Source organism: Ursus arctos, unplaced genomic scaffold, assembly GCF_023065955.2.
Source record: "Ursus arctos isolate Adak ecotype North America unplaced genomic scaffold, UrsArc2.0 scaffold_16, whole genome shotgun sequence".
NCBI lineage: Eukaryota > Metazoa > Chordata > Mammalia > Carnivora > Ursidae > Ursus > Ursus arctos.
Genome location: NW_026622830.1, coordinates 13,986,926 through 13,999,351, shown reverse-complemented (window position 1 = coordinate 13,999,351; position 12,426 = coordinate 13,986,926). Strand labels below are relative to the sequence as shown.

Genomic DNA, 12,426 nt, shown 5'->3' with positions numbered 1-12,426 from the left:
GTCTCTTCCACATAGCTTTCTGATGCTCAACGAGGGGGGAGTTTTTGCTGATGGCACACCCATGTTCATCACACTCAAAAAGATTCTCCTCTGTGTGTGTTCTCTCGTGTTCCTTGCGGTCTGACTTCACAACGAATGTTCCAGCACATTTATTAAACACAACATGTTTCTCTCCTCTGCAAGTTATCTGATGTGCAATGAGGCCCTGTTTAGTACCTAGAACTTTTCCACATTGACTAGCATGCACAGGGTTTCTCCCCTGTGTGAGTTCTCTGACGTACAACATGGGTGGGCTTCTTAGAAAAGGTTTTGCTACATTCATTGCATTCATTTGGTTTCCTTTCAGCACATGCCCTCTTCTGTGTCATGAGCGGCTCTTCTGAAGAAGGTTTTCCCACATTTATGAGTCAAAAGGTTGTTTCGAAGTCTGGAATGTTTTGGTGCAGAATAAGGTCTTCATTCTGACTTCTGGCTTTCCTAACTGGATCATATGTGGGTTTTTTTTTTTTTAATTCCAGTATGACTTTTCTCACACTTAGAATAGAGTGGCGGTTTCCCATATCCACAGTATTCATCAGGAATCTTTCTAAAATAGCTTTCCAGGGGCGCCTGGGTGGCTCAGTTGGTGAGCGTCTGCCTTCCGCTTCAGTCATGATCTCGGGGTCCTGGGATCGAGCCCCACATCAGGCTCTTTGCTTAGCAGGGAGTCTGCCTCTCCCTCTGCCTCTGCCCCTCCCCTGGCTCATGCTTGCTCTCTCTCTCTCTCTCTCTCTCTCTCTCAAATAAATAAATAAATAAAATCTTAAAAACAAACACTTTAAAAAAAATAGCTTTCATCGCAGCAATTACTTCTGAATTAGTTTACAAATGGGCTCCACAGGGATCATATTTGTAGGGTATTTTTCTTGAGGGAACAATATTCATGTCCAGATTCAATGTTTTCCCAAATACATTATTTCTTTCTGTAATTAGTGTTTTATTGTTGAGGCATAAGCTTTGCCTCAAATGCAGCTTTGGATTTCCTTGTCTTTCTCTAAGACATCACCGACTTCTAGGAAGGAGCACAATTAACAGTAACTTGTGAGCCTTTCCACACTTGCTATGAAATGAGAGTCACACCTCCCTTGCTGTGGGGGATTCAACTGCAGGACCAGCCTCCCAGAATTAAGGACATTGCAAGGGCAAAATCCCCTCTGTGGTTGATTTAGCAGAAAACAAAACCAGAAACCAAAAAAAAACCAAGCTCCCACTCAATGCCCCCAGCCTGTTTCATAGAATGAAGGGAAGAGGAAACTACCTTTAACACAGAACAAAGTAAGACAGTCACAGGGAACAGTGAGCACAAAGTGAACTGTGAATGTGGCTGACAGAGGCCTGAGTAAGATAGACAGGAGCCAAGGAAGCACTTAGAGACAGTGAGACCTGGAGACACAGACCTCAGAGAGACAGTCAGTAGGACAAAGAAACAAAAAGCAGGGGTGAATCTGAAATTTTGGCAGTGACATGGGAACTCTGGAATTTGCACAAATAAAAAGGAGAATGTGTGTCGAGCAGGGTGGGGACAACGGTGAGGCAAACATGACCTCTAAATCACCTGCATGACCCCGAGAGTGAGTGTCTTCTTGAATTTGTGCCCGAAACACTCTGTTTGCCTCACCATAGTCCCTACCCTCGTGGGGCTGAGAATGGAAAGTGAAACCACGCTTTCTCCGTTGAAGGATGGAGAGAAAAATGGAAGGTAACTAGTCAGATCATGTAAATCAAGCAGGATTTCTTTTTCTTTTTCTTTTTTAGAGGGGGGAGGGGCAGAGGGAGAGAGAGAATTTTTTTTTTTTTTTTTAAGATTTTATTTATTTATTTGAGGGGCGCCTGGGTGGCACAGCGGTTAAGCGTCTGCCTTCGGCTCAGGGCGTGATCCTGGCGTTATGGGATCGAGCCCCACATCAGGCTCTTCCACTATGAGCCTGCTTCTTCCTCTCCCACTCCCCCTGCTTGTGTTCCCTGTCTCGCTGGCTGTCTCTATCTCTGTTGAATAAATAAATAAAATCTTTAAAAAAAAAAAAAGATTTTATTTATTTATTTGACAGAGAGAGAGAGAGCCAGCGAGAGAGGGAACACAAGCAGGGGGAGTGGGACAGGAAGAAGCAGGCTCCCAGTGGAGTAAGGAGCCCGATATGGGGCTCTATCCCAGGACCCTGGGATCACGCCCTGAGCCAAAGGCAGAAGCTTAATGACTGAGCCACCCAGGCGCCCCGAGAAAAAGAATCTTAAGCAGACTGAGCTGAGTGTGGAGCCCAACGTGGAGCTCGATCTCATGACCCTGAGATCATGAGTCAGACACTTCACCGACTGAGCCACCTAGGTGCCCCAAGATTTATGTCTCTCAAGATGGATCTATGAATGTCTGAATATACAACAAGTCTATAACAATGGTCACTGGGGGGTGGGGGGGTGGGGTCAGGTGGGCAACAGCGAATGGCACAGAAATAACGTGCAAGGTATGGTGAAGGAGGGACTGGGCTCTGGGGATAGGTAATGTAGTGGCGAAAATCCTTATAAATTTTTCAATCAAAGAGAAGAGTACATTTATTCGGGGAAGATGTTTTATATACCTGCAGCATGACAATGATCTAATCTTCAATCTAATCCCAAGGTCTGGGGCCTATAAAAAGAGATTCCTGAGAAACATTACCAACCATGACCGCCTTGGAACTCTCCCTTCCACTGGTTTCCACCTGCTCTGAGGTCAGTTACTCACCTGGGTAGTTCTGATGTGAGAATTCCTCCACTCTTCTCCTTGCCCCAGTTTGCAGATCACGTCTGGTTTGCTAACATGGTACCCTGTTAATGGGAAAAAACACAGAACTCGGACCAAGCTCTTTGGATTTCAGGGACTCTGAAGCTTTAGAAGCTATGTGATGAGGATGCCCGGTGATTTGTCAATAAAGTCAGAACACTTGGAGGAAGGGTGGGAGGGGCAGTGGGTACACGCACACACTTTGACTGCCTAAATCCTCTTTCCCTGATGCTGAAGGCTACGTAATTAAATCCAACATGTTTCTCTGACACAGAGGAAATGCATGCTTTTGAGAGTTAAACATGGAAGCTGCACTCACTCATGGAGACCAGCTGCCTGTAGTTTTCCAGAATCACATCCCTGTACAGGAGCCTCCGAGCAGGACGCAGTTGCTGCCACTCCTCCTGGGTGAAGTCCACAGTCAGGTCCTTGAATGAAACCCATCTCTGAAAGAATATGTTCAATCCAAGGTGAACAGAAGCCCATAGGATCCTTGGGGTGCTCCCTACCCTTCACTTTGGAGAACGCTGTTGTGAATAATGGGAATCCACAAAGAGATATTTGTTAGCAAGAACTGGAGTTTGGTGATCAAATTTACAGTTTAGAAGCAATGCTCTAGAGCACAGGGGTCAGCAAACTACAGTCTGTGGGCCAAATCCAGCTCACTGGGAGCCAAATTTGGCCACATCCATTGGTTGACACATTACCAACATGCCTTCACACCACAACGACTGTGCTGAGTGGATGTGACAGAGACCATGTGGCCCTATGGAACAGTGTTCGCTGTCCCCAACCCCAGAAAAATGGCAAATGGCTTAAAGGTCAAATGAAAGGGGAAGAAAGCTAGGACCCACTGTGAGTCATGACCACGGGTAGTTCTAGTGGGGGTGGGAAGGAGGGACTAGACCCTACATCATGAAGAACAAGGGGAGTTGGCCACTAACTGGTTGTGGGAGATGTAACGTCCAGATTATTTTGCACGATCAGCTGGTAGTACTGTATGCTGAGATTAGGAAGAGAAAACCAAAAAAGAATTGACCACAGAAAGCTAGTGCATTGCTACTGAGGAGATTATACTTGGGTCTGTGGAGCATACAAGTAGAGAGGTCCAGCTGGCAGCTGGATATTTGGTTCCGAGCTCAGAAAACAGAGAAGACAGAGTGGTAAGCAAAAGCCACAACCGGAGGCATAAATAACACAGGAGATCTCTGTGAACCAATATGGAGTGATTTTTGGGCTATATGGCTAAGTGAAGACAGCAAAGTGCAGAAGAATACCTATAGTATGCTACCTTTAATGAAAGAAAGAAGGAGATATAAGAAAATGTACAGTTGGCCCTCGAACAACATGGGAATTAGCGGCACTCATCCCCTGCACAATCGAAAATCCATGTGTAACTTTTGACTCCCCCCCCAAACTTAACTACTCATAGCCCCCTGTTGATCCTGAGCTTTACCGATAACATAAACAGCTGATTAACACACACTTCGTATGTTATAGGTATTTTATACTGTATCCTTGAATAAAGTAAACTAAGCTAGAGAAAAGAATATGTTATTAAGAACCATAAGGAAGGGAAAATACATTTACAGTACCGCCTTTAACAAAAGTCTTCATATAAGTGGATCCACAGAGTTCAAACCCATGTTGTTCAAAGGTCAACTGTACATGTAGCCACTGGTGTGTAAGAAAGATATACAGAAAGATAAACCGGAAACCAATGAACGGCTTACCTTCCAGAGGTAGGTGGGAACAGATGGGAAGAACAGAGGAGCAGGAGTGGGGAGAAGGATGACGGGGAGGCGACACTTCTCTAAGTATATCTTTCCATACAGTTCTGATTCCTAGAACTATGGTAATATCACACACCTCCAGGATAAACAGAATCAACCAGGATATGGAAGGGAGACCCCACAGAGAATATAAACAGTAATAAATGAACCTAACTATAATAAAATGAAGTAACTACACTGAAGGGGGTGAGAAAGAAAGTAACTTTGGAGAAGAGGGTTTTGATACAATGCGTAAGGCTAATGAATTGTACACAGTGACACTCAAGTTGGGAAATTTGTGATTCACATGGGGTGTGGATCAGGGTTTCTTTAACAACCTCATGTATATACTTGAACGAGCAAGTAAGTAAATATAATGTAGATTGTGACAGCCAGGTTTCTCTTGGTCGGACGGAGAGGTTATAAATAAGAAAAAGAAAAGGCTAGAGAGTGAACCCAACAAAGCAACTGGCAGTTAAGTGTCAAGGTCAGGAGAGACAGAGAAAGACTGTCTGAGATTGCAGGAGGCTAAGGAGACGTGACAACCAAACACAATGGGGGATCCTAGGTTGGACCCCTCAGCTGCAAAGCACATCCTGGGACAACTGGCGAAATTTCAGCTAAGATGGAGAGTAGCACTGTATTAATGTCAATTCCCTGATTTTTGATGGATGTGCTGTGTTTTTCAAAGATCAGGGGACGCAAAGTGAAGGGTATGTATACTTTGTGTGTGATTTTTCTAATTCTTTTGTAAGTCTAAAACCATTTCCAAATAAAGCAGCAAGAAACAGAGGGTCTTTTCTCTCCCTCTGCAGATACTCATATGCTATTTATGCCTTACGATCGCTAGTCGCTTTACTTCAGGCTTTCCTTCTCTGGCCTGATACCCATCTTCATATGGACACACGTATCAGTTTTTTTTTTTTTTTTTAAGTAGTCTCCATGCCCAGCACAGAGCCCAATGTGGGGCTTGAACTTTCGCTCCTGAGACCAAGACCTGAGCCGAGATCAAGAGTCAGACACTTAACCGACTGAGCCACCAGGTGCCCCCATCACCTAATTTAATCACCCCTTTCCTCCTATCAACATGTACCTGCTTCCTACACGTAAACTGGAAGTAGTCACATTATCCACATTATTTCCTCCAGGAATTACTTCCTCCAAAGAGGTTACAAACTTCCTGACGATAAGCAGGATTTATAATTATAGGTGTAACTTTGGACATATAGGGTCTTAATGACTAGAAGGAACAACTGGCAGAATAATTAGAAGCAAAAGGCCAGTGAGAGAGAGAGGCAGACAAACGGGCAGCCTTCCCTCGGGAGTCCTTCACTCACTAAGGCAGACCAGCTGCACTCGGCAGCTTAATGTCCACAGCAGGAGCAGTGACTGCGCTCACTCTGGGAGAAATGGAACAGTGTGTATTAACAAAAGGAAAAGAAACCCAATCTTCCTGGTGACTCCGGTCACCTTTGTAAGCACCTCTGGAAGGCGGATAATCATGCATTCAGAGCAGAGGATAGTTCCCAGGTTCATACAAAAAAGACCACCCACAAAAAAATCACAGACTCTGTCTGCTCTCAGCCACACGGGGCGACAACCACTGGACAGACAGAGTACAGCGTGTGCCCACTCCTGCAGAGGCTGGCAGTGTTACCTGTGAGGAAGGCACCCAGCAAACGCCCAGACCCTACACGTCAGGCAGGGAGGGAGACGCCCCGCAGTGCTCTGTGAACACACGGCCCGGCGGACGAACGCACAGGGGCAGGAATGGGTTCTACGATGTGGAAGATCATTGTGCGAATTAAAAGGGTAGAGAGTCAGGGAGCCCGCCCAACAGTAGAAACACGGTTAGTTAACACAGGAGTGTGAAACTGGGGGCATGCTCAGGGATGCAAACGATCATCGCCCTGCAGTGGTTTCTGGCATGGGTGATACCTTCCACCAGGGGCGTTTTGCACACCCGTGGAGACGTCTGTGGCCCGCAAAGTTCTCTGGGAGGATGTTGGTATTTGGCGGACAAGCGGGGGGGCAGGGGGGAGGGAAGAGGGAACAAAGGGTGCTAGGCCTCCTGCAGTGTGCTGGACAGCGTCATACAGGAAAGAAATGCTCCAAGTTTTGTCCAACTCTCTCATATCCTAAAGCATTATATAGATGGAAAATTGGTTTATAATGATCTGAGCATAGGGGCCCTGGGTGGCTCAGCCGGTTGGGCGTCCAACTCTTGATTTAGGCTCAGGTCATGATCTCAGAGTCATGGGATTGAGCTCCATGCTGGGCTCCACGCTCAGCACAGAGTCTGCTCGATTCTCTCTTTCCCTCTGCCCCTCCCCTCCTCTCTCTCTAAACAAATAAATAAATAAAATCTAAAAAAAAAAAAAAGGATCTGAGCATATCACCTTACTCCATTTTACATTTGAACACACAGTATTTTTATACTTTTTTTACGTACTCCAATTTTTCCTGGAACGCAATACTGGGTACCTGGAGGGAATACCATATTTAGTTCAGATTGGAACTTCAGGGATTTCCACTTCTTTTGAAAAATATCACTAATGGCAATCCTGCGCACGGGACTTGAATCATGAAACATGTCACATTCACAGTGATTCTACCTACAGGTATAAACATCAGACTACTCTTCCGACTTAGTCTAGTTGTATCTGAGCGTTCCATATTAAAATACATACTAATTCCTTTTTAAACTAATTAATTCAATTAATTTGCTTTTACTCCTTTATATCAGGGAATTTTACTGACTTTTAAAAATTATGTAAATAGGTTCTATTACCTAGGATTTCCAAAATAAGAGGAGGGGAAGATGGGTTTTAGCTAGGTTTTAGCTAGGGTCTCCAGGAAACAAGGCTAAGGCTCTGTCTCTTATTTGGGGGGGCTCCAGCCAGAGCAGTGAGGGTGGAAAGGAAGGATGTAAGCAGTGAGGGCTGACAGGCAGCGCCACCCTGCTCACTGCTTCCCTACAAACCCCAGGCAGGCAGCAGGTCTCCGAGCAGCAGCATTCAGCCAACGCGTGGGACCTCTCCACAAGGACCACGCGGATAGTACGTGGAGGAGGGAAAGGAGAGAGAACGTATCTGTCCACTTCCTTCTCATTTCCCACTTCCCTTCAGTCAAGGGTCACTCGGAGGTGAGTTAACGTGCCCACATTTCTGGGCTGCCATCCCCCAGGAAGCCAGATACCACACTTCGTGTGTTGTTTTATCTGGGTCTACAGCAGGGGCAGCCCAGCATGGGTGGAATAGTGACAGAGAGATAAAGGAGATGGGTGAACATGAGGTCTGCGTCTATGACAGACACTATAGAATGGATCCTGGGTCTGACGGAGGTGAGAACCCCTCACTGTGCTTTGTGTTGTCCGTGTAACGTCTGCCTCCTTCACTGGCTTCTGAGCTCCCCGAGGACAGGGACGGCATCCCTTTCATTCAAGCTGTCTCAAGAGCATCGCACGTCATGTTCGGCATACACTGGCTTGATCAGTATCTAGCTGTTGAATGGAAGGTTCGTAGCAGTAGGAATTAAAAAGAAGAAAAAAAACTGGTCATGGGGCGGCTGGGTGGCTCAGTCAGTTAAACATCCGCCTTCGGCTCAGGTCATGATCCTGGGGTCCTGGGATCGAGTCTCTCTCTGCCTGCCACTCCCCCTACTTGTGTGCTCTCTCTGTCAAATAAATAAATAAAATCTTAAAAAGAAAACCTTATTAAAAAAAAAAGAAAAAACTGGTCATGACATGGATAGCCTTATCAGTCATACCAAGGAGGCCGAAAGAGCCTGGGAGTGGTATGGGGCCACTCCAGCAATTTCTGTATTCAGAGACTTGACTAAATTGGCATTTTAGGGGGATCACGCAGCATGAACAGTCTTCAGGTAGGGAGGGGAAGGAGGCAGGCAAACTGACAGAGTTATTATGATAATCCAGGAGAGAAAAACTACGGCAGGGGAGCCTGGGTGGCTCAGTCAGTTAAGTGTCTGCCTCCGGCTCAGGTCATAATCCTGGGGTCCTGGGATCGAGTCCCACATCGGGCTCCCCACTGAGTGGGGAGCCTGCTTCTCCCTCTACCCCTCCTCACTGCTCGTGCTCATTCTCTCTCTCTAATAAACGAATAGGATCTTAAAAAAAAAAAAGACAACATTCACAAGGCTCGATAACTGGATACAGGAAGTGAGGAAAAGGAGAGCTTGAGCTAACCAGCCAGATAATAGTGGCACTGATAGGGAATGAAGAGGAAGAAGCAAATTGAAAAGACTGGAAATGTTGTTTCCATTTTGAACATGAGGACTCCAGTGGCCTTCTGGCCGTGCTTACAGACATGCTCGGCAAGTCTCAAGCGGGGGTTCTTGGGGGTGGAGAAAGACTTGAGAGCACAAAGAGCTGCATGTCAAAACCACAAAGGGGATGAAAAAAACCAGGAAGAATACTGGGCTAATAACGTAGGGAAGAAGGTTCTATAAAAGATATAAAGAGAGCCAAGAAGAGAACCACGTGGGTGATATCAGATCATCAGAGGTGCATGTCAGGGAGGGGATGGTCATACTGGCCAACGCAACACGGAGTTTAGTAAAGCGTGGACTGGAAAATACCCACTGGGTTCGAATATATTTAGGCTACTGCTAACTTTTATCAGAACACGTCCATGGGAATGGTGGGGCAGATCCAAGACTGCGTGAAGTGAGTTGAAATGAAATGAGACCGGCAAGTGAGGAAGTTTTAGAACACTGAATTGTTCCCGCTACAACCTGTTTCGAAAGCAGAGCTGGAAGAAATAGTTATAGGACACGATTTGAGGAGCAGGTGAACCATTTATTCTCATTTTTATCCCTGCATTGTAGAGAATCATCTGAATGGTGTCTACTCAGAGGACAGTCCCGTCCAATAACTGCGCTTTGCCTGGGTATGAAAGTCACAAGAAACTCACTCATTTCTTTCACAGATATTCTTGGCAAGACTGGCCCCTGTGCCATTTATTCAAAGATCATCTAGGAAAATGTTTAGATATAAACGACAGGAAAACCATTCAAATAGTCAATGTAAGACCTTTCTCATATTGTCTGAGCCTTTCTAGATAAGTCTACAGGGACATATGATTTCTGTATATTTATGCCAACTTTTCCAGCAGCGATCTACTACTCTTTTCTCTGATGCTTTATTTTACATAGTTCTACTATTTAATTTGAATGTACAAATCGTTATAAATGTCTTTGAAATCCACGGCAAAATGTGGGCAGTAAATCCCTAAACAACTTACCTGGGATTTGTTCATTTTCGGATGCTCTTAAGAAACGGCCAGGAGTGGGGATACCAAGGCTGGGTAAGGAAGAAAAGGAATAGAATCATGAGAGGTTTAGTTGGCTAACTCAGCAGCTCTTAGGATTACCTATCCAAAAAATGGTCCTTTGACCAATCTGGTGAGGGAATATCCACTTGTCCATTTATAATTCTGAAATGATCACGAGAACTTTTCTTACTGAGTGAATATAAACAATTTTTTTTTTATGGGATTACTGTCAACTTAGGCCTTGGAAAAAATCAAAACTAACCTTAGCGCAGTAACAGATTGGATCAATAAAATTCAGTATATACAAAGTTTGGAATCATATACATGATTCCAGCATTAAAAATAATACGAGGATTACAAGACTTATTGGCACGGGAAATGTTGAAATTATGTCATTTACCTATTTTCCTACTAATATTTTTTAGCCACTCGAGAGCAGAGAATGCAGGAGAAGTTCAGAAAGAGTACAAGTGCTTTAAGATGTTCGCCTTTTTGTCTGGCCTTCCTCGGATGCAGTTTCACTAGAGTCTATCTGTTAAGAAATTTGTTTTAACTTAAAGGTGGTAGAGGACAGAACCCTGACCTGGAAACCGAGACGTGAATTCAGTTCTTAGCTATCACTAGCAAACTGCATAACTGGAGAAGATACTTACCTCCTGAGTCCTAATTTTATTTTATTTTATTTTATTTTTATTTATTTATTTTTTAAAGATTTTATTTGTTTATTTGACAAAGAGAGAGAGAGACGACCAGCAAGAGCGGGAACACAGGCAGGGGGAGTGGGAGAGGAAGAAGCGGGCTCCCAGCAGAGGAGCCTGATGTGGGGCTCGATCCCAGGACCCTGGGATCACGCCCTGAGCCGAAGGCAGATGCTTAACGACTGAGCCACCCAGGTGCCCCCCTGAGTCCTAATTTTAAAATAAGGCAAAGTGACATAGTTGTAAAAACCTTCTCTTTACCTCCACTGCAGAATTCCACAAGGGGGACATTTGATGAATCCCAGGTTTGGTGGTGGACTCGGTTTGAGCAGCTCAGCATAAACAGAAAGAGTGGAGATTACAGGGAATGACACAAATGTGCTTGGAAAGTGATAAGAAATCATTTCCTTAGCTATGGCTGATACCCCTTCCCTCCAACCCACACCCCCACAAATCCTTCAGGGAAGTGTCTTTTCCTGTCCCATTTGCACCCTGCCCTTTCCCTTCGGTTGCAGCTCACATCATTCGTTAGAAAGTTGAACTAAAGTTTTGCTGAGCTACAATATCCATGGTCTCTGACTACGGTGTTATCACCCAGATTTGCTCACATTGGAGAGGAAAATTCTGGCCAGTACCTTGAATATGTTCTTTTTAAGGATTCTTCTACTTCCACGCTGAAATTCTAGGGAGAGTTTTCAGTTCAGGAATATGTTCTTCCAGGTGGGATTTCTGTTCCTGGGCACTGCTGCTTTTTACTTCACAGGAATGGTTTTGTTTCAACCTGGGCCTTGGGAGCCACATTTCCATTAGCTGGAACCTACACGTGGAGTCCCAAGGCTCAAGAGCCTGGTGAGCTGGACTTTTTCTAGAATCTCATCAGGGTTGATGAAAAGTGAGAGAAAACTTCAGGAGCAGGAAGAGCCTAGAAACCTCAGTTATGCCTTATGACCTAAGGAAAAGAAGTCAAATGGTCTATCAAAATATATGGCACAATTGCTTCCTAGGGCACACACAGGACAAGTCACTGTGCCAGAGAAAACCCAAGGGGTGATGGCAGAGGGGAACACTCATCAAAGACCATGAGACCAGGAGTAAAATAGACCTAGTTTGAAAACTCAACCCATTCACTTTAGCTCAGAGGAAGTAATGCTGACCCCATAGCCTGGTTGAGAGGATTGAGTGAAATGTCTAAAAATCTTTGTAAAATGATAGCAGGGAATACTTATCCAGAACATACTATATTTCCGGCTTGACCCTCGGATCATTTAACCTCGGAACAACTCTTGTGAGGCTAATATGATTACTATGCTCATTTTACAGGTGAGTAAACAGGATTAGTCTAAATAACATACCCGGCGATGCAGTGCGGCTTTGTGACAGGACCTGTTCTGAACCCAAACATCACGGTTTTAAAACCTAATGCAATGATGCCGACATCTCTGCCCCGACCCTCAAGTCCCTCACTGAACTCTTTCTCGACCCGTCCATTCTGCACCCTGGCCCTTCCCTTCAACTGCAGCTTGCATCTTTCTCCTGCCAGATACTTAGTGTAAAATAACTAACATAATAATGATAGTATTTGTTTCTCATAATGAATATCTGTTCCCTTCCCTGCTGCCCTCTAGCCCTTTTCAGCCCAGCCCGGCAGGCTGCAGATCCACGTGCATCAGCCAAACTTCTGAAATGAGACTTCAGTCATTGGGATGCACAAACCTTTTACCCTCCCAAAGCACCTTCTTCAGGCAAAGAAAGGCTGCAGAGAGCGCCCGCCCTGAGGCTTGCGGGTCAGGAGGCCAGCCTGGCTCTCGCCGTCCTTCTCCGGGACCACAGCAAACCCGCTTCGGACACTCCCGCCCGAGGGATGCGGG

The 12,426-nt window shown here is 45.2% G+C and overlaps 1 protein-coding gene across 1 annotated transcript; it reads right to left on the bottom strand.

The window, feature by feature from the left end:
• Nucleotides 1-236: 236 nt before the first annotated feature.
• Nucleotides 237-9,845, bottom strand: ZNF334 (zinc finger protein 334). Its single transcript, XM_057312720.1, is given in 11 exon segments — nt 237-372; nt 374-406; nt 408-430; nt 432-497; nt 499-609; nt 841-1,010; nt 1,013-1,051; nt 2,759-2,788; nt 2,791-2,841; nt 3,117-3,243; nt 9,831-9,845. Coding segments are annotated over 11 exon segments (801 nt in total).
• Between the last annotated feature and the right edge of the window lie 2,581 nt (nt 9,846-12,426).